General features: G+C 47.4%; 1 protein-coding gene across 1 annotated transcript in view; it reads right to left on the reverse strand.

The window, feature by feature from the left end:
* Nucleotides 1–2456: 2456 nt before the first annotated feature.
* Nucleotides 2457–23254, reverse strand: part of HSD17B8 (hydroxysteroid 17-beta dehydrogenase 8) — a 57172-nt gene continuing 36374 nt past the window's right edge. Inside the window, exons 6-9 of the mRNA XM_063935750.1 lie at nucleotides 6970–7054; nucleotides 6259–6301; nucleotides 6046–6120; nucleotides 2457–2822 (exon numbers count right to left, since the gene is read on the reverse strand). Of these exons, the coding sequence (XP_063791820.1) occupies nucleotides 2806–2822; nucleotides 6046–6120; nucleotides 6259–6301; nucleotides 6970–7054 (220 nt within the window). The 3' untranslated portion in view covers nucleotides 2457–2805. The remainder of the gene's footprint in view (nucleotides 2823–6045; nucleotides 6121–6258; nucleotides 6302–6969; nucleotides 7055–23254) is intronic.

Raw genomic sequence — 23254 nt, forward strand, 5'->3', positions numbered from 1 at the left:
TGGGCTCCATAAAAGTCCAGATTTTGTTCTTTATCCATTTTTCTTCCAGAAACAATTGGCTTCTCTCCCAGAGGTTCAGACATTTTTGAAGGGGTTCTGCACATCCAACCACCCTTTGTGCCTCCTATGGCACCTTGGGATCTCAAAGTGGTGTTGCAGTTCCTACAATCGGAATGGTTTGAGCCTCTACAGGAGGTTGACGTAAAGTTTCTTACGTGGAAAACCATCACACTGTTGGCCTTGGCTTCAGCAAGATGTGTGTCGGAGCTGGGGGTGTTGTCTCACAAAAGCTCCTATTTGATTTTTCATGAAGATAGGGCTGAACTCAGAACTTGTCAGCAATTTCTTCCTAAAGTGGTGTCTGCGTTTCATATCAACCAACCTATTGTGATTCCAGTGGTTACGACACCTCTGCTACTTCAAAGTCCTTGGATATTGTGCAGGCTTTGAAGATCTATGTGAAGCAGACAGCTCATCACAGAAAATCGGAATCGCTGTTTGTTTTCTATGATCCCAATAAAATTGGGTGTCCTGCTTCAAAGCAGTCTATTGCTCGCTGGATCAGGCTCACTATCCAGCATGCTTATTCTACGGCAGGCTTGCCGGTTCCAAAATCTGTACAGGCCCACTCTACTAGGTCGGTGGGTTCTTCTTGGGCGGCTGCCCGGGGTGTCTCGGCTTTACAGCTCTGCTTGGTCGGGTTCGAACACGTTGGCTAAGTTTTACAAGTTCGATACTTTGGCCTCTGAGAACCTTCAGTTTGGTCAATCAGTTCTGCAGGAACCTCAGCACTCTCCCACCCGGTTTGGGAGCTTTGGTACTTCCCTATGGTACTAAGTGGATTCCCAGTATGCCCTAGGATGTAAGAGAAAATAGAATTTTAATTACCTACCGGTAAATCCTTTTCCACCCAGTGCTTCGTTCTTCCTGCACTGTTACTTGGTTAAGTAATGTTGTTTGGTTCAGCTGTTGCTGTTACTGTTTCAAGTTTGGTTAGCATGGCTTTCCCCTGGATTGTGTGTGCTGGTTCGTAATCTCACCGCTTTCCTTATCTATCCTTCTCTCAGAGTATGTCCGTCTCCTCGGGCACAGTTTCCTAGACTGAGTCTGGTAGGAGGGGCATAGAGGGAGGAGCCACCGCACACTATCAATTACTTAAAGTGCCCATGGCTCCTAGTGGACCCGTCTATAACCTATGGTACCAATGGATTCCCAGTATCCCCTACGAACTACGAGAAAAGGATTTACTGGTAGGTAATTAAAATCCAATTTTTTTGCCATTGGCTGCAGTACGTGTGTAATGTACAGTCACATTATAAGTGTTTGTAAGAATAAGGCGTTACTGACGGACTGTAGATTGAGGAAAGTCAGGTATAAGTGACGGTAAGATGCCATTTTTGCCATAACATAAACACCAGACAAAATTACATTGAAGTGGACCCCTCAAACAGACATGGCGAAGTAGCTGGTTTGTGATGGGATCGGACATTAATGAAAATGCAGGCTTTATATCCTAGCAATTGGTGGTGATCCTATAGTTTCTAGTGATTTCATAGGCAGCATTTTCATGAATATTAACCAATCCCACAAAATAGCTGTCTCTTGCTGTGTGCAGACATTTCTATATATTTTTCAAAATATTTTCAAGTACATCGGTATTCAGCATCTTTTACTTCTGTTAACATACTTACCCCCTCCGATGCTGGGATCTTCAGTGTTGGGATTACGGTGTCGGTCATGTGACTGCCGGCATCCCAATGGCCGGTATTTCATACCGAACCCATTTAGGCATATACAGTGTTCCATGTCTGTACATAATACCTGTTCTCTTCTTTCCAGGTATATACGGAGGATCGGAGGAGCTGTCGGTTGACATCACCCAGCAGCAACTACTTCCTGGAGTCAAGTAAGAAGCGCTTGCTTTCCACTGTGCTGGCATGCTTTGTAGATCACATGTACTAACATCTTTTCTTCATAGGCAGCAATAAGGAGCCATTCATATAGTCGTTATACGAATGATAGCATAGTCCTTAATGGCCATTTTTGAACAATCTTTTGTTTGGTCAGAGTTGCTCTTTCACTGTGAGTTGCTTGTTGACGTTGAACTGACAATGGGCTGGTTCCGGGGAATGGTTTATATAAGGCTCACTGCACAGGGATTGGATACTGGAGTTATGTGAGAAGTAAGTCTCTGTGACTGGCTGCAATAGTGTCAGCTGACCTCTGGCAAGACGTTTGCGTCCATGAAGCCCAAGACTGCAGGTACACTGTAATAACAGACAGCAACATCCAGAGCTGACTGGCCACCAGAGACATGCCACCCAGTGAATTGACAATGGCAGCTACAGTAAGGGGGTCTGAGAACCTGCAGTTCCTCCATATACCTTACTGTATTGGAATTCCCACTCTGAAGTCCGTGACAGGGACCAAACAGAAATAATCAGGACATGTGCAGATTGATTTTCACTTTTATTTAAAAATAATTGAATACATTCTCAACATAACAACAATTGCTGGCGAATCATTTCACTATCATCTGTAAACTGTTTTTATTATATTTTGGTAGGCTAAATGTGTGGGTTTCATTTAAACTGAACAAGGCACACTGTACGCATGATACGGCCATTCGATCGCTGTTGTTTGTGTTTGAACGACGTATGGTCTCCAAGTCCACAGAGGACGATCCATGTACGGGGCCGATAATGTTGATAATATGATGAGCCATGGATTGAGGCTGTATTGGTGACAAGGTAGCAATACAGCGGTGTACACTATTCACAGTTGGTTCCCAAGATGCCCATGTGATCATAAATATAGACCGCCTGAGGGAAACAAAGACAAAATGTGCTAGAACCTGAGAGCTGAGACATTACACCAGTATTATAATAAAATGTGTGTCATGCACAGTGCTTTCCTCATAGTAACCAATAGTGGGCGCCAGTCCACTTTGTGACACAATACTAGCTGTGTTATGGTTCCTTCTACTGTAAAGGTGGGTACACACTGGCCGATGAACAGCCGATATATCGCGGGTCCGTCGGCCAGTGTGTACGGGCGATATGTCTGTGAACTCCGTCGTTCACAGAAATATCGCTTCGGCCCCGCAGCACAGCCGTCGGCCAATCTATCTACCGATACATTGGCGCGTCGCTGTGTGTGTATGGGCGGTCAACATGCTGCAGCAGACGGCGGTGATTGACATCTGAACTGGGCGGGCATGTGTACAAGCCCGCACAGTTCATGACATCAGTCCCCGACGGATCGGGCAGTGTGTATGCACAGCACACTGCCCGATCCGTCCATAGATATATCTGCCGATCAATTGATCGGCAGATATATCTATCAGTGTGTACCCACCTTTAGTGTTTTTGCTATCCCAATTATTAAGGGTATCCCAAAGCAAAATGTATCAATGATCCATGTACCTTCTCTTTTAAAGTCAACTTTCTTGAGAGTGCAATGAAATCTAAGCTGCCTCTCCCTCTGTCTACGAATGTACTCTGATGCGACCTCCGACCCTGACCGAAGTGCACCACTGAGCATTTGTGGCTTTTTCTGCGTGTTTTCTCTCCTCCGTTCTCCGTAGCAGTGGATGTGGTCCTGAGCATCTCCATAACTGAGATTGTGTATTACAGCAGAGACTCTGTCAGGTCTATTTTACCACCAGCATTAGGTATATTACACAAGTCACTGCCACCATTGGCTATATACAGGTGTGTGCCACACTACACTGCACACCAACTGCGGTAACCTCAAATGTTCCTGGCTGCACACACTGTTATACATGTTGTATGCTTGCACTGTGTACCTGCTGCATAGCACTTAGGACCTAATTCAAAGTTGATCGCAGCAGCATATTTGTTAGCAGTTGGGCAAAACCATGGGGGTCATTCCGAGTTGATCGCAGTTTTTAGCAGCCGTGCAAACGCATTGTCGCCGCCCACCAGGGAGTGTATTTTCGCTTTGCAGAAGTGCGAACGCTTGTGCAGCAGAGCGCCTGCAAAATCTTTTTGTGCAAAACAAGACCAGCCCTGTAGTTACTTATCCTGTGCGTTGATTCTAACGACGGAGGGACAGCTTTTTACATCACACACCCGCCCAGCCAGGCCTGCGTTTTCCCCGACACGCCTGCGTTTTTCTAAGCACTCCCTGAAAATGGTCAGTTGACACCCAGAAACGCCCTCTTTCTGTCAATCACCTTGCGGCCGTCTGTGCGATTGGAATCGTCGCTAGAATCAGTGCAAAACCACAATGGAATTTGTATCCGTACGACGCGCATGCGCATTGCGGTTCCTACGCATGCACAGATTAGCCGTTTTTTTACACTGAACGCTGCATAGTGAACAATGGCAGCTAGCGATCAACTCGGAATGACCCCCCCATGTGCACTGCAGGAGTGGCAGATATAACATGTGCAGAGAGAGTTAGATTTGGGTGGGGTGTGTTCAAACTGAAATCTAAATTGCAGTGTAAAAATAAAGCAGCCAGTATTTACCCTGCATAGAAACAAAATAACCCACTGGGAGTGTATTTTAGCTTAGCAGAAGTGCAAACGAAAGGATCGCAGAGCGGCTACAAAATTATTTAGTGCAGTTTCAGAGTAGCTTCAGACCTACTCAGCGCTTGCGATCATTTCAGACTGTTCAGTTGCTGTTTTGACGTCACGAACACGCCCTGCATTCGCCCAGCCACGCCCGCGTTTTTCCGAACACTCCCTGAAAACGGTCAGTTGACACCCAGAAACGCCCCCTTCCTGTCAATCACTCTGTGGCCAGCAGTGTGACTGAAAAGCTTCGCTAGACTTTGTGTAAAACTACATCGTTCGTTGTAATAGTACAACGCGCATGCGCAGAAGTGCCGATTTTTGTCCTGATCGCTGCGCAGCGAACGAAAGCAGCTAGCGATCAACTCGGAATGATCCCCATGGTTTTGCCCAACTGCTAACAAATTTGCTGCTGCGATCAACTCTGAATTACCGCCATAACCCTGTGTTTCCTGCATCCCGTTTTCTGCTTGTTAATAAACCACCCAACCTGGTTAAGTTATCTAACGCATGGACTGACTTTGATCGCACACCGCTGACACCTATTAACATCATAGGTTCTGCCAATAAACATGCCTATCAAGTATCAAAACAAATATTTTTATGCAGAGGAATAAGCCTTTGGGCAGACCATAACATGCAGGCTTTAGTAGAGTTAAAAACTTAATCTAAGCATGGTTCCAATATTCTGATCTCAGCAGTCCGAATGTGCCACCTAGGGACAGTAACGTTAACTCGGCCATAGATTTGGGTGGCTACATTGTCCATATCTGGCCGTCCAATACATAACCCGGGCAGCAGTATAACATGGAAAAAAGAACCACTGCCACTGGCATTGGATCTATTTCAACAATTCCCTGGCGATTTATGGACTCTCTGTATCCACTGGACAAAATTCCAGCACAAGCTCATTACAGACCCAGACCTTTCCCTGTTGCCATCTGGATCTTATTTGCACGAGATACCTAGGGGGACGTTTATCCGGAAGCAAGTCTGGTAACAATTGTGTCATCTATTGACTTGTGAGCAATTTGGAATAGAGTCTTAGCCAGAAGCTGTGGACAATATATTTAGAAGGAAAATAGTGGCACCTTGCACTTTTAGATACACGAATTTTAGCAATTGCTATATTTTATTCCTTTGAGAAATGGGAGTACTTTTTTCTCTTTTATGAATGTATAAATAAATTGAGTGGCATATTTTATATTTATTAATTGGAATTTCATTATTTGACCAATAGCCGGCGCCAGTATAATTCTTTCGCTAGCAGTATAACATGGGGCTTGTTAGTATAGTCGGCAGATGGCAGTAATCCACAAAGAGGATTTCCAGGCATGCCCCGAAACAATCCAATCAATTTCAACTGCATCGTTATCAGCCATGGCAATTTCTCGGTTTGGGGTCACACATCTATCAATGTCAGGTCAAAGTACAGAACAGACTTGAAAAAAGAAACACTATTAAATGATATATTAATTGTACGGGCCGTCTGAGATAATTACCCGTCACTTCAATGCTTGCTCCTGTGATATATTTGCTGTCGTCCGACGCCAGGAACGCACAAACATCAGCAACATCTACAAAAATGTTTGGGAGCATATTCAGGTTAAGTCTGATGCATATTTGCTATTTTATATGAAAACTATAGGCTTTGTACAGGGGAAAGGGAATAGAAATGTGAATTTTAAGTCAGAACGTAATGAATGTATATTTACCTTCAGGTTGACCAAGTCTTCCCAGGGGTACAGCATCAGCAAACTGAGTAAAAGATCAGAAATAAAGATCAGAAATAAAGGTCACAAAGAAATATGTTCACAGACACGTCAAAATGGTCATTAACCTCATTGTGGCCCAGATTTATAAAGCCACGGAGAGTGCCAACCAGTCAGCTCCTGTCATTTTTCAAAAACAAGCCTGGATTTATCAAGCTTTGGAGAGTGGTAAATAGCACAGAGATAAATTACCAGCTAATCAGCTCCTAACTGTCATTTTTCAAACACAGCCTGTGACATGGCAGTTAGGAGCTGATTGGCTGGTACCTTATCACCGTGCTATTTATCATTCTCCAAGGCTTAATAAATAAGGGCCCTGGTGCTAATTCAGACCTGATCGCTGCTGTGCGTGTTCGACGGGGGCAGGGCCTGACATGCGGGGCGGACTAGCCCTGTGCTGGGCGTCCCCCCGCATTGTCAGGGAAGCTGATCGTAGCTGTGCATCTACGATCAGGTCTGAATCACCCCCCTAGTCTGTAATACGGCCGTTAGGAGCGGATTGGCTGGTACTTTATCTCCGTCCACGGCTTAGTACATCTGCCCCTATGTATGATTGTTAGCACAGATTTAAGCAGATAGTGAAATAAGCTTTATCATAATAAAGACATTAAAATAAAGTCCTACTAGACACAGTTATTGTCCACATCATCTCACTTTGTCCAGGACTTTCTGTGGGACTTTGTCAGTCATTGGTGAGACGATAACTCCTGGTAGTACTGTGTTACACCGTATGCCGAACCTGTGGGGGGGAAATTATACAGAGCAGATATAAGACAACTTCATCCCTCATAGGGTAATACATACGGTTTCATAATGCAGTGTTTTGGAATAACACATAAAATCCGTCCTAAATAGTGATTGTGGACTGCTACTCCTAAGCCTCCCGTCATTACTATGTATCAGAGTATTAATGATTAGGCATCGCTCTTCAAAGCCGGCACCCTTAAGCTGGATGACGCACTGGAAGATCCTTACAGCAATGTATTTGCAAACTAAGCGGACACAACACTGCGTATCAGTTGTAACTCAGATTGGAAAATCACGTTGCCTGGTTACCCACAACAGCGAGCGAATGAGATCTTTGGTTTATCTGGTGCCATTTACACTTCACATCATGGTCAATTAGTCTACGCACGAGATTTCAGTCATTATTTATTATTTCGGTATTTATATAGCGCACACATATTCCGCAGCGCTTAACAGTGAGGATATTTTCCCATTCACATCAGTCCCTGCCCCAGTGGAGCGAATACTCTATATTCCCGACCACATGTACACACGCACACACATTCACGCTAAGGTTAATTTTTGTTTGGGAGCCAACTAACCTACCAGTATATTTTGTCTTTGTGGGAGGAAACCGGAGTACCCGGAAGAAACCCACGCAAGTACGGGGAGAATATACAAACTCCACACAGTTAGAGCCATGGTGGGAATCGAACACATGACCATAGTGCTGTAATCTGTCTTGCATGGTCCAGTGTTTCGCGGCATGTGTGCAACATTTGGGTAAATATCGATATATGCTAACTGATCTTTATTCTGCCGAAGTTGTGGAAATATAAACACCAATAAGGAACAAAAAAATATGCCAGAAGGTACACACACATGTCCACAATATTAGGTACATGTGTACACCTGCTTGTTGATGCAAATATCTAATCAGCCAATTATGTGGAAGCAACTCAATTAAAAAAAGCATACATATATGGTCAAGAGGTTCAGTTGTTGTTCAGACCAAACAACATAATGGAATATAAATCTGATCTAAGTGACTGGATCCAGGAACATGACAATGGCTTCCGTGCACCATAATGGCAAAGTCCCCAGGTCTCTGTGCAATAGAAAACATTTAGAATGGCTAAGAAATGTTTCCAGCATCTTGTTAGATCCACTCCAATATTCAGGTTGTTGTGGGGGAGTTGTACCCAGCACTAGGATTCTATACATCTGGGTTTCCCAAACTCTGGGCCTAATTCAGACCTGATCCCTGTTGTGCGAAATCGCACAGCAGTCGATTATTGAATGACTGCACGTACATACGGATTGATATGCGCAGGCACGAGGCTAAACTGTGAAAAAAATCCTGCGAACGTAGGCTGATTGGCAGGAAACGGGCATTTGTGGGTGGTAACTGCCCGTTTTCTGGGAGTGTCAGGAAAAACGAGTTTTATGGTAAGAACTTACCTTTGTTAAAACTTTTTCTGCGAGGTACACTGGGCTCCACAAGGATTGGACAATGGGGTGTAGAGTAGGATCTTGATCCGAGGCACCAACAGGCTCAAAGCTTTGACTGTTCCCAGAATGCACAGCGCCGCCTCTTCTATAACCCCGCCTCCCTGCACAGGAGCTCAGTTTTTAGTTAACCAGCCCAATGCAGTAGCAGGAAAAGAGACGACAACGGCTAATAGCCACATACACCACACTCTCACGACAAGAGAAGTGTCAGCGGCTAATGCCAACCCGAAGAAGCTAAGTGCATCAGAGTGGTCGCCTTGTGGAGCACAGTGTACCTCGCAGAAAGAGTTTTAACAAAGGTAAGTTCTTACCATAAAACTCGTTTTCTGCTGCGGGGTACACTGGGCTCCACAAGGATTGGACAATGGGGATGTCCTAAAGCAGTTCCTTATGGGAGGGGACGTACTTTAGCGGGCACAAGAACCCGGCGTCCAGGAAGCATCCTGGAAAGCGGCAGTATCGAAGGCATAGAACCTTATGAACGTGTTCCCGGAGGACCACGTAGCCGCCTTGCACAATTGGTCAAGGGTCGCACCACGTTGGGGCGCCCAAGAAGGTCCAACAGACCGAGTAGAATGGGCCATAATGTGAGCAGGAGCTGACAGACCAGCCTTCACATAAGCATCTGCAATCACCATTCTAATCCATCTGGCCAGGCTCTTCTTGTGAGCAGGCCAGCCACGTTTGTGAAATCCAAACAAATTAAAGAGAGAATCAGATTTTCGAATAGAAGCAGTTCTCTTCACAATACCGCTCTTTGGGAGAAAAATCAGGAGAGACAAAGGCCGGAACCACAATCTCCTGAGTAAGGTGGAACGAAGAAACCACCTTCGGTAAATATCCGGGACGAGTCCTAAGAACCGCCCGGTCACGGTGAAAAATCAGATATGGGGAACTACAAGACAAGGCACCCAAATCCGACACTCTTCTAGCAGAGGCAATAGCCAGCAAGAACACCACCTTAAGGGAAAGCCACTTAAGGTCAGCTGAACCAAGGGGTTCAAACGGAGGCTCCTGCAACTCCTCCAAAACCACCGTCAAGTCCCAAGGAGCCACAGGCGACATAGGGAGGTTGGATACGTAACACACCCTGAGTGAAAGTATGATCATCAGGTAAAGTCGCAATTTTTCTCTGAAACCACACCGACAAGGCAAAAATATGAACCTTGAGGGAGGCCAGACGCAGGCCTAAATCCAAGCCCTGCTGCAGAAAAGCCAAAAGTTTGGCTGTACTAAAGTTGGAAGCGTCATAACTGTTAGATGCGCACCAAACAAAGTAGGAATGCCAGACCCTATGGTAAATCCGAGCAGAAGCCGGTTTCCGGGCCCGCAACATAGTTTTAATGACCTCTTCAGAAAAACCCTTAGCCCTCAAGACGGAAGCTTCAAGAGCCACGCCGTCAAAGATAGCCGGGCTAGGTCCTGGTAGACACAGGGGCCCTGAACGAGGAGGTCTGGGCGTTGTGGAAGTAGAATTGGACGCTCTGACGATAGGCCCTGCAAGTCTGAGAACCAGTGCCGTCTGGGCCACGTCGTAGCTATGAGAAGCAGATTTCCTTTTTCTTGCTTGAACTTCCGAATTACCCTAGGCAGGAGTGACACCGGAGGGAACACGTACGGAAGCCGAAACCTCCACGGCACCGCCGGCGCATTCACGAATGCTGCTTGAGGATCCCTTGTCCTTGCTCCGAAGACCGGAACCTTGTGATTGTGTCGAGACGCCATCAGATCTACGTCTGGAAACCCCACTTTTCCACTAGGAGTTGAAACACTTCTGGATGGAGGCCCCACTCGCCGGCATGCACGTCCTGACGACTTAGAAAGTCCGCTTCCCAATTCAGGACTCCCGGAATGAATATTGCCGATATGGTCGGTAGATGGCGTTCCACCCAACGTAGAATCCGTGAGACTTCCTTCATTGCCAAACGGCTTCGAGTGCCGCCTTGATGATTTATGTAAGCCACTGTAGTGGCGTTGTCCGACTGTACTTGAACAGGACGGTTCTGAATTAAATGCTGGGCCAGGTTCAATGCATTGAAGACCGCCTGCAATTCCAGAATGTTGATCGAGAGGAGAGATTCCTCCTTGGTCCACCGACCCTGAAGGGAGTGTTGCTCCAGCACCGTGCCCAAACCTCTTAGACTGGCATATGTCGTCAACAGGACCCAGTTGGATATCCAGACAGACAGACCTCCGAAGTCAATGAGATCATTTGAGACCTGTTCTAGTAAGGCATGCCGTCCCACTTGGCTAGAATCAGCCTCTGATGGGGGCGAGAATGGAATTGAGCATACTCCACCATGTCGAATGCTGATACCATGAGGCCCAGCACCTGCATCGCCGAATGTATCGACACTTGCGGACGAGAAAGGAAGCAATGAATCCTGTCCTGAAGCTTCAGGACCTTCTCCTGGCACAAGAACAACTTCTGGTTGTGAGTGTCCAATAGCGCTCCCAGATGCACCATGCTCTGAGCAGGGATCAGGGAGGATTTCTTCCAGTTGATGAGCCACCCGTGGGCTTGTAGAAACCGGACCGTCATATTCAGATGACGAAGGAGAAGTTCTGGGGAATTTGCCAGGATTAACAAGTCGTCCAGATACGGCAGTATCCTGACCCCTTGATGGCGGAGTACCACCGTCATCACCGCCATTACTTTGGTGAAGACTCGCGGAGCCGTTGTTAAACCAAAAGGTAACGCCCGAAACTGGTAATGGAGGTTGCCAATAGCAAACCTCAGGTATTGCTGATGTGACGCTGCTACAGGAATATGCAGGCAAGCATCCTGTATGTCCAGGGAAACCATGTAGTCCCCAGGTTCCAAGGCCAGAACTATAGAGCGAAGGGTTTCCATACGGAACTTGGAAACCTTCACAAACCTGTTCAATGCCTTGAGGTTGAGAATGGGTCGGGAGGATCCATTCGGTTTCGGGACTAGAAACAGCGGAGAATAGTACCCCCGGCCCCTCTGCGCAAGAAGCACCTGTACTACGACTCCTGTATCCAGGAGGGTCTGTACCACCGAATGCAGAGTGTCTGCCTTTGTCTGGTCCGACGGGACGTCTGTCTGGCAAAATCGATGAGGGGGTCGGTTTTTGAAGGCTATGGCGTAACCTCGAGTGACGACTTCCCGTACCCAGGCATCTGAAGTGGTTTTCAACCATTCCTGGGTATACCCTAGAAGCCCGCCCCCCACCCTGGGATCCCCCAGGGGGAGGCCCGTCCTGTCATGCGGCAGGCTTATCAGCCTTGGAAGATGGCTGACGGGCCGCCCAGGCTCTTTTTGGCTTCGGCTTACCAGGTTTGGAAGTGCGGGCCTGCTTGTTGTACGCCTGAAGGACGAAAGGGGCGAAAGGACGTACCTTTAGCCTTCGACACAGAAGGATGGGTATTTGGCAGACTGGCAGTTTTGGCAGTAGCCAAATCAGTCACTATCTTATTTAAGTCCTCCCCAAACAGAATATCTCCCTTGAAAGGGAGTACCTCCAGGGTTTTTCTAGAGTCCAGATCCACAGACCAGGATCTCAGCCACAAAATCCGGCGAGCCAGGACTGACGTAGTAGAGGCCTTGGCTGTTAGGATACCGGCATCAGAAGCCGCCTCTTTAATATATCGAGAAGCTGTGACAATATATGACAAGCACTGTCTAGCATGGTCAGAGGAGATTTCAGCTTCTAATTCCAAGGCCCATGCTTCAATAGCCTCTGCAGCCCATGTAGCTGCAATAGTGGGCCTTTGTGCAGCACCCGTGAGGGTGCAAACTGTTTTCAGACAACCCTCCACACGTTTATCCGTAGGCTCTTTTAGAGACGTGACGGTAGTGACAGGCAGAGCTGAGGAAACCACCATCCTAGCCACATGTGAGTCCACTGGAGGAGGCGTTTCCCAATTCTTAGACAGCTCTGGCGCGAGGGGATAGCGAGCCAGCATCTTCTTTTGAGGCACAAACTTCTTACCCGGGTTTTCCCAGGGTTCCTGACGTATATCCACTAGGTGATCAGAGTGAGGCAAAACTTGTTTAACCACCTTCTGACGCTTGAACCTATCAGGTTTCTTAGGAGGGACGAATGGCTCGGGATCATCCGTAATCTGTAGTATTAACTTAATAGCCTCCAAAAGATCAGGAACATCCACATGTTAATTACCCTCCCCTCTGAGTCAGAACCTGTGGGGTCAGTGTAAGTGCCGTCTTCATCAGACGAGGTGTCAGTGATAGCAGTGGATTGTGAGGAGACAAGCGCTCGCTTAGAGGACCCCTTGGACTTAGGCGAGCGATGGTCAGACTTTTTAGTAGTCAGGGACTGGTTCAACTTCTTCAATTGAGCAGGTAAATTGTCCGCCCACGGCGGGTTAGCTGCAGGGACCACATACGGTTGTCCTGGCATAGGGGGTCCCATAGGGGGTGTTAGTTTATGAACTAGCGTATGCAGAAGCGTGGAAAAAGCGGCCCACGGTGGGTCAGTATGTGCCTCCGTTGCCACAGTCCCACTGGGGGGCAAGGAGCCCCCGGAACCAGAGCCCACAGCTGCTATACTCTCCTCATATAGATCTGTGGCTTCAGCAACACCGGCAGTGTGTTCAGCCGCAGAACCGTTACCCTCAGAAGCAGACATGATATAACTTGCAGTATCAGGTAACACAGTACAATTGGCAGCAGCACTATACCTCTAACCCAAACCCCTGCGCAGTGTAGTCAGCACTAGCAGAGATAAAGGAGAGATATGGTGACTAAATCACAGAGAAAAAATAAGAATTTACTTACCGATAATTCTATTTCTCGGAGTCCGTAGTGGATGCTGGGGTTCCTGAAAGGACCATGGGGAATAGCGGCTCCGCAGGAGACAGGGCACAAAAAGTAAAGCTTTAGGATCAGGTGGTGTGCACTGGCTCCTCCCCCTATGACCCTCCTCCAAGCCTCAGTTAGGTACTGTGCCCGGACGAGCGTACACAATAAGGAAGGATTTATGAATCCCGGGTAAGACTCATACCAGCCACACCAATCACACTGTACAACCTGTGATCTGAACCCAGTTAACAGTATGATAACAGCGGAGCCTCTGAAAAGATGGCTCACAACAATAATAACCCGATTTTTGTAACTATGTACAAGTAATGCAGATAATCCGCACTTGGGATGGGCGCCCAGCATCCACTACGGACTCCGAGAAATAGAATTATCGGTAAGTAAATTCTTATTTTCTCTATCGTCCTAGTGGATGCTGGGGTTCCTGAAAGGACCATGGGGATTATACCAAAGCTCCCAAACGGGCGGGAGAGTGCGGATGACTCTGCAGCACCGAATGAGAGAACTCCAGGTCCTCCTTAGCCAAGGTATCAAATTTGTAGGATTTTACAAATGTGTTTGCCCCTGACTAAATAGCCGCTCGGCAAAGTTGTAAAGCCGAGACCCCTCGGGCAGCCGCCCAAGATGAGCCCACCTTCCTTGTGGAATGGGCATTTACATATTTTGGCTGTGGCAGGCCTGCCACAGAATGTGCAAGCTGAATTGTATTACACATCCAACTAGCAAAAGTCTGCTTAAAAGCAAGAGCACCCAGTTTGTTGGGTGCATACAGGATAACAGCAAGTCAGTTTTCCTGACTCCAGCCGTCCTGGAACCTATATTTTCAGGGCCCTGACCACATCTAGCAACTTGGAGTCCTCCAAGTCCCTAGTAGGCGCAAGACACCACAATAAGCTGGTTCAGGTGAAACACTGACACCACCTTAGGGAGAGAACTGGGGACGAGTCCGCAGCTCTGCCCTGTCCGAATGGACAAACAGATATGGGCTTTTTTTGAGAAAAAAAAAACCACCAATTTGACACTCGCCTGGTCCAGGCCAGGTCCAAGAGCATGTTCACTTTTCATGTGAGATGCTTCAAATCCACAGATTTGACTGGTTTTAAACCAATGTGTTTTGAGGAATCCCAGAACTACGTTGAGATCCCACAGTGCCACTGGAGGCACAAAAGGGGGTTGTATATGCAATACTCCCTTGACAAACTTCTGGACTTCAGGAACTGAAGCCAATTCTTTCTGGAAGAAAAATCGACAGGGCCGAAATTTGAACCTTAATGGACCCCAATTTGAGGCCCATAGACACTCCTGTTTGTAAGAAATGCAGGAATCGACCGAGTTGAAATTTCTTCGTGGGGCCTTCCTGGCCTCACACCACGCAACATATTTTCGCCACATGTGGTGATAATGTTGTGCGGTCACCTCCTTTCTGGCTTTGACCAGGGTAGGAATGACCTCTTCCTGAATGCCTTTTCCCTTAGGATCCGGCGTTCCACCGCCATGCCGTCAAACGCAGCTGCGGTAAGTCTTGGAACAGACATGGTACTTGCTGAAACAAGTCCCTTCTTAGCGGCAGAGGCCATAAGTCCTCTGTGAGCATCTCTTGAAGTTCCGGGTACCAAGTCCTTCTAGGCCAATCCGGAGCCATGAGTATAGTTCTTACTCCTCTACGTCTTATAATTCTCAGTACCTTAGGTATGAAAAGCAGAGGATGGAACACATACACCGACTGGTACACCCACGGTGTTACCAGAATGTCCACAGCTATTGCCTGAGGGTCTCTTAACCTGGCGCAATACCTGTCCCGTTTTTTTTTTTCAGACGGGACGCCATCATGTCCACCTTTGGTAATTCCCAACGGTTTACAATTATGTGGAAAACTTCCCCATGAAGTTCCCACTCTGCCGGGTGGAGGTCGTGCCTACTGAGTAAGTCTGCTTCCCAGTTTCCATTCCCGGAATGAAACACTGCTGACAGTGCTATCACATGATTTTCCGCCCAGCGAAAAGTCCTTGCAGTTTTTGCCACTGCCCTCCTGCTTCTTGTGCCGCCCTGTCTATTTACGTGGGCGACTGCCGTGATGTTTTATCCCACTGGATCAATACCGGCTGACCTTGAAGCAGAGGTCTTGCTAAGCTTAGAGCATTATAAATTTACCCTTAGCTATATTTATGTGGAGAAAAATCTCCAGACTTGATCACACTCCCTGGAAATTTTTTCCTTGTGTGACTGCTCCCCAGCCTCTCGGGCTGGCCTCCGTGGTCACCAACATCCAAAACTGAATGCCGAATCTGCGGCCCTCTAGAAGATGAGCACTCTGTAACCACCACAGGAGAGACACCCTTGTCCTTGGATATAGGGTTATCCGCTGATGCATCTGAAGATGCGATCCGGACCATTTGTCCAGCAGATCCCACTGAAAAGTTCTTGCATGAAATCTGCCGACTGGAATTGCTTCGAAGGAAGTCACCATTTTTTTACCATGGCCCTTGTGCAATGATGCACTGATTTTAGGAGGTTCCTGACTAGCTCGGATAACTCCCTGGCTTTCTCTTCCGGGAGAAACACCTTTTTCTGGACTGTGTCCAGAATCATCCCTAAGCACAGGAGACTTGTTGTCGGGATCAGCTGCGATTTTGGAATCTTTAGAATCCACCCCTGCTGTTGTAACAGTATCCGAGATAGTGCTACTCCGACCTCCAACTGTTCCCTGGACTTTGCCCTTATCAGGAGATCGTCCAAGTAAGGGATAATTAAGACGCCTTTTCTTCGAAGAAGAACCATCATTTCGGCCATTACCTTGGTAAAGACCCGGGGTGCCGTAGACAATCCAAACGGCAGCGTCTGAAACTGATAGTGACAGTTCTGTACCACGAACCTGAGGTACCCTTAGTGATAAGGGCAAATTTGGGACATGGAGGTAAGCATCCCTGATGTCTCGGGACACCAGATAGTCCCCTTCTTCCCGGTTCGTTATCACTGCTCTGAGTGACTCCATCTTGATTTGAACCTTTGTAAGTGTTCAAATTTTTTTTTAGATTTAGAATAGGTCTCACCTAGCCTTCTGGCTTCAGTACCACAATATAGTGTGGAATAATACCCCTTTTCTTGTTGTAGGAGGGGTAATTTAATTATCACCTGCTGGGAATACAGCTCGTGAATTTTTTCCCATACTGCCTCCTTGTCGGAGGGAGACCTTGGTAAAGCAGCCTTCAGGAGCCTGCGCAGGGGAAACGTCTCGACATTCCAAACTGTACCCCTGGGATACTACTTGTAGGATCCAGGGGTCCTGTACGGTCTCAGCGTCATGCTGAGAGCTTGTCAGAAGCGGTGGAACGCTTCTGTTCCTGGGAATGGGCTGCCTGCTGCAGTCTTCTTCCCTTTCCTCTATCCCTGGGCAGATATGACTCTTATAGGGACGAAAGGACTGAAGCTGAAAAGACGGTGTCTTTTTCTGCAGAGATGTGACTTAGGGTAAAAACGGTGGATTTTCCAGCAGTTGCCGTGGCCACCAGGTCCGATGGACCGACCCCAAATAACTCCTCTTCCTTTATACGGCAATACACCTTTGTGCCGTTTGGAATCTGCATCACCTGACCACTGTCATGTCCATAAACATCTTCTGGCAGATATGGACATCGCACTTACTCTTGATGCCAGAGTGCAAATATCCCTCTGTGCATCTCGCATATATAGAAATACATCCTTTAAATGCTCTATAGTCAATAAAACACTGTCCCTGTCAAGGGTATCAATATTTTTAGTCAGGGAATCCGACCAAGCCACCCCAGCTCTGCACATCCAGGCTGAGGCGATCGCTGGTCGCAGTATAACACCAGTATGTGTGTATATACTTTTTATGATATTTTTCCAGCCTCCTGTCAGCTGGCTCCTTGAGGACGGCCCTATCTATAGACGGTACCGCCACTTGTTCTGATAAGCGTGTGAGCGCCTTATCCACCCTAAGGGGTGTTTCCCAACGCGCCCTAACTTCTGGCGGGAAAGGGTATACCGCCCATATTTTCTATCGGGGGGAACCCACGCATCATCACACACTTCATTTAATTTATCTGATTCAGGAAAAACTACGGTAGTTTTTTCACATCCCACATAATACCCTCTTTTGTGGTACTTGTAGTATCAGAAATATGTAACACCTCCTTCATTGCCCTTAACGTGTGGCCCTAATAAGGAATACGTTTGTTTATTCACCGTCGACACTGGATTCAGTGTCCCTGTCTGTGTCTGTGTCGACCGACTAAAGTAAACGGGCGTTTTAAAACCCCTGACGGTGTTTTTGAGACGTCTGGACCGGTACTAATTGTTTGTCGGCCGTCTCATGTCGTCAACCGACCTTGGCGCGTGTTGACATTATCACGTAATTCCCTAAATAAGCCATCCATTCCGGTGTCGACTCCCTAGAGAGTGACATCACCATTACAGGCAATTGCTCCGCCTCCTCACCAACATCGTCCTCATACATGTCGACACACACGTACCGACACACAGCACACACACAGGGAATGCTCTGATAGAGGACAGGACCCACTAGCCCTTTGGAGAGACAGAGGGAGAGTTTGCCAGCACACACCAAAAACGCTATAATTATATAGGGACAACCTTATATAAGTGTTTTCCCTTATAGCATCTTTTTTATATATTTCTAACGCCAAATTAGTGCCCCCCCTCTCTGTTTTAACCCTGTTTCTGTAGTGCAGTGCAGGGGAGAGCCTGGGAGCCTTCCCTCCAGCCTTTCTGTGAGGGAAAATGGCGCTGTGTGCTGAGGAGATAGGCCCCGCCCCTTTTTCGGTGGCCTCGTCTCCCGCTCTTAACGGATTCTGGCAGGGGTTAAATATCTCCATATAGCCCCAGGAGGCTATATGTGAGGTATTTTTAGCCAAAAAAGGTTTTCATTTGCCTCCCAGGGCGCCCCCCTCCCAGCGCCCTGCACCCTCAGTGACTGCCGTGTGAAGTGTGCTGAGAGGAAAATGGCGCACAGCTGCAGTGCTGTGCGCTACCTTAAGAAGACTGAGGAGTCTTCTGCCGCCGATTCTGGACCTCTTCTCGTTTCAGCATCTGCAAGGGGGCCGGCGGCGAGGCTCCGGTGACCATCCAGGCTGTACCTGTGATCGTCCCTCTGGAGCTAATGTCCAGTAGCCAAGAAGCCAATCCATCCTGTACGCAGGTGAGTTCACTTCTTCTCCCCTAAGTCCCTCGTTGCAGTGATCCTGTTGCCAGCAGGACTCACTGTAAAATAAAAAACCTAAGCTAAACTTCTCTAAGCAGCTCTTTAGGAGAGCCACCTAGATTGCACCCTTCTCGGCCGGGCACAAAAATCTAACTGAGGCTTGGAGGAGGGTCATAGGGGGAGGAGCCAGTGCACACCACCTGATCCTAAAGCTTTACTTTTTGTGCCCTGTCTCCTGCGGAGCCGCTATTCCCCATGGTCCTTTCAGGAACCCCAGCATCCACTAGGACGATAGAGAAATACGTAATAAAGTATATCTTTGTGAAAAATCCTATATCAATATAAAACCAGACGCACCAAGCCCCCTCAGGTTATAGAATATAGGAATAGCAAGTTGAGTGAAAGACACGAGATGGACACCACTCAGCAAGTTAATGCACACACAAATAGTCACAGTTTGTACAATGCAGAGGTTATTACTAACAATAATACTGCACTGTACTAGCTTATATATAGTGTTCACTCTAGGAATTTTTTAGGGCAGGGTGCTGATCACGGGGAGGGCACATTTTTCATTCGGGAGGGCACATTTTTCAGTTAGAAGGGCAAAATTAGGTACATACTATAATGCTTGGCCCTCCCATTCCCACATGCCACTTCGGCGCGCAGCAAAAATTTAGGGGCGTTGTTTTTCACACAGTAGTGCAGCTAATACACACTGCACCAGGTAGAACCTCCTATACACACTGCACCAGGTAGAGAGCACTGAGACACACTGCACCAGGTAGAGAGCACTGAGACACATTGCACCAGGTAGAGAGCACTGAGACACATTGCACCAGGTAGAGAGCACTAAGGCACATTGCACCAGGTAGAGAGCACTGAGGCACATTGCACCAGGTAGAGAGCACTGAGACACATTGCACCAGGTAGAGAGCACTGAGACATACTGCACCAGGTAGAGAGCACTGAGGCACATTGCACCAGGTAGAGAGCACTGAGGCACATTGCACCAGGTAGAGAGCACTGAGACACATTGCACCAGGTAGAGAGCACTGAGACACACTGCACCAGGTAGAGAGCACTGAGGCACATTGCACCAGGTAGAGAGCACTGAGACACATTGCACCAGGTAGAGAGCACTGAGAAACATTGCACCAGGTAGAGAGCACTGAGAAACATTGCACCAGGTAGAGAGCACTAAGAAACATTGCACCAGGTAGAGAGCACCGAGAAACATTGCACCAGGTAGAGAGCACCGAGAAACATTGCACCAGGTAGAGAGCACCGAGAAACATTGCACCAGGTAGAGAGCACTGAGAAACATTGCACCAGGTAGAGAGCACTGAGAAACATTGCACCAGGTAGAAAGCACTGAGACACACTGCACCAGGTAGAGAGCACTGAGACACACTGCACCAGGTAGAGAGCACTGAGACACACTGCATCAGGTAGAGAGCACTGAGACACATTGCATCAGGTAGAGAGCACTGAGACACATTGCACCAGGTAGAAAGCACTGAGACACATTGCATCAGGTAGAGAGCACTGAGACACACTGCACCAGGTAGAGAGCACTGAGAAACACTGCACCAGGTAGGGCACATTTTTGATCTCCGCTTTTTTTTCTGCCAATTTTACTTACTGGGGGCTGATGCTGCGGGAGTTGATCGCGTTGGTTCCCCCTCACACACCGCGGAGCTAGTTGAAAATGGCCACCACACTCATCCATGCAGAGCTGGATTAAGGCTCTGGGAGGCCAGGGGCACTAAAGAGCAGGGGCCCCCATGGACTAAAATTTTAAGTTGTTATATATAGAGAGAGAGAGAGAGAGAGACACGGAAGAGATTAGGCGGCACTTACAGGACTGAATATGAAGAAATTAATATCGAGGCAACTAGTGCCTAATTATCATCAACTTTTCAGTTTTATTTTAAAAAAAAACTTTCGTCAGGATACTATTTAAAAAAAAATAAAACTGAAACGTTGATGATAACTAGGCACTAGTTGCCTCAATATTAATTTCTTCATATTCAGTCCTGTGAGTGCCGCCTAATCTCTTCCGTCTCTATATTCCACTTCTTCGAGTGGTAAGGAGGGCACGAAGGCGCTTACTACATCCAGGACAGAGTGCCGGCCGTTACTGATATATATATATATATATATATATATATATATATAGTACCAGTCAAAAACAAAAGTCTGGACACACTTTCTCATTCACTCCAGTGAGAAAGTGTGACAAAACTTGTGACTGGTACTGTATGTGTGTGTGTTGGGGGGGGCAGGAGGGCACAAGGTGTCACACACACGGGGGGGGGGGGGGTGCACAAACCAGGGTGAGGGGGTAAAGTGTGCCACACACAAAGGCTGGGGGTAAATGCGGCCACATGCAGGGGGTGGGGGTGGGGGGGGGGCAGATATGGCAATGCATTAAAATACATGTTCATTACTTTGTGTATATCTACTCACACTCTGGCAGCTGAGGGTCACACTCCGGTAGATGGGTACGCTGGCCAGTGGCACTGGCTGGTGGGAGATGGGGGCTGCCCGCGGGTGTCTGGCCATGCACACAGAGAGGAGGGAGGGCTGGGTTTGCCTCGGCGGGAGAGGCGAACCCAGCCCTCCTGTCTCTCGCAGAGGAGGGGAGATGCGGCGGCTGACAACTAAGGACGGATGGGACGAGGCGGGCGGGACGGACGAGGCGGGCGGGCGGGACAGATGGGGCGGGACAGACGGGGCGGGCCGCGGAGGTCTCTGTCTCTCATGCAGGGAGACAGTGTGACTGTGATTAAGCACACTGCAGTAATCACACTGCAGTAATGTGTCCGGTGGCTTGGCGGGGTCCGGCGGGCAGCAAAGTGCGGGGCGGGAGGGCGCACACAAACGGGCAGGGCGGCATTCAGGTGTCTAAAAAAGGGGCAGGGCGCAGCGCCCTGTGAAAGACACCTAGAGTGAACACTAATATATATATAAATATATATATATAGTTGCTACAAACGGATCGGCACTCACCTAACTGGTGATATCATGCTCCGGTGCCCTCTGGAACTCCATTATTACCAGCAACTCTAATCCATACAGCGGCACTCGGAGTCTTGAGCAAATTTGTAAAAAATGCTTTTAATAGATCATAATATCAATTTGCAAATTGATATTATGATCTATTAAAAGCACTTTTTACAAATTTGCTCAAGACTCCGAGTGCCGCTGTATGGATTAGAGTTGCTGGTATATATATATATATATATATATATATATATAATACAGAATTCTCCACAATAGTGAAGAGGATAGCACTCTCCAGAATTCAAGTCCAACCAGTCAAAAAAAGATAATATATTTAATGAAAAAAAGTAGTCAATCTCACAGTTCCAGAGCAAATTCCGACGTTTCGGTCCACACCAGGACCTTTGTCAAGGAGTATACAACGTGGTCAAATAAGCAGCATAACATCTCAGATAAATGGTGCAGGATACTGGAACTCAGTTCCAGTATCCTTCACCATTTATCTGAGATGTTATTTGCTCTGGAACTGTGAGATTGACTCCTTTTTTTCATTAAATATATTATCTTTTTTTGACTGGTTGGACTTGAATTCTGGAGAGTGCTATCCTCTTCACTATTGTGGAGAATTCTGTATTGTACTATGGGTCCCACCTCAGAGTGGGTTGGATCTTGATTGGCACCCCAGTAGCTGGCTGAGCTGTGTGAGAGTACAGGGATTTCTGTTCTATATATATATATATATATATATAGTGTGACAAGAACACTGGGATAGTGTTTGAGGGCAGGTATATTTGTCCCAGGTTCTTGTCTTACATGTTTTAGAAAATGTTAACTTCTAGGAAAAATGCTTTTTTTGTTTTGTCTGAACCTTTTCAGTTTGCTGTAAAAGCTGGGTAAAGGCTCTGAGAGAGAGATAAGGCGAGTTCTAGACATTGGGCCCAGTTCGGGTCTTTGGCCTCACAGAGGGCTAATCAGGGTTTCAGCTGTGTAAGAGTGTTATAGTGCTTCTAACCTGATTAGTATGGGCAGACTGCCTGGGAAGGCTGCAGGATCTGTGTGTGAGAGACACGCTTTCTGATGCAAGTAAGCTATACAGTATGTACTGAAGAACTCTGTGTTTTGTTTAGTGACAGTTAGGAATATCTTATGTTTAGTTAGTGCCGGACAGGCAAGGTATTTTTATTTTGGGGTTTGTTTTATTTTCTGTTTCAATAAAACTGGCCGGGGTCAGTTGTACCAGAAACTGGACTTGTGTTGTTCCTCAGCTGCTGCGTGCGGCTATATTCCCCAGGAAAAGGCGCCTTGCACCCCTACAGTGTTACAACTTGGTGGAGAATGCGAGCACACCGTTCTGCGCATAAGTGAAAGCAGCAGCTTTGTGAGGCCTGCAGAAAACGGTGGTTTATGCAGATACAGCCCAGTGTGAAGTTACTGAGACTCACCCCTGAGGGTTTGATATATGTCCTGGGTGAAAGCAGCTGCAAAGCCGCCTGAAAAATCTGTCGACATGGAGGATCTGCTTAAAGCCTTGCTGCAAGCTACAGCGGCTCAGCAGGAGGCCAACCGACAGCAGCAGGTGGCAATGGAGGAAAATAGGAGACAACAGCAGGTGGCAATGGAGGAAAATAGGAGACAACAGCAGGTGGCAATGGAGGAAAATTGGAGACTACAGCAGGAGGCCAACAGACAGCAGCAGGTGGCAATGG

This window comes from Pseudophryne corroboree, chromosome 8 (genome assembly GCF_028390025.1).
Source record: "Pseudophryne corroboree isolate aPseCor3 chromosome 8, aPseCor3.hap2, whole genome shotgun sequence".
Classification (NCBI taxonomy): Eukaryota; Metazoa; Chordata; class Amphibia; order Anura; family Myobatrachidae; genus Pseudophryne; species Pseudophryne corroboree.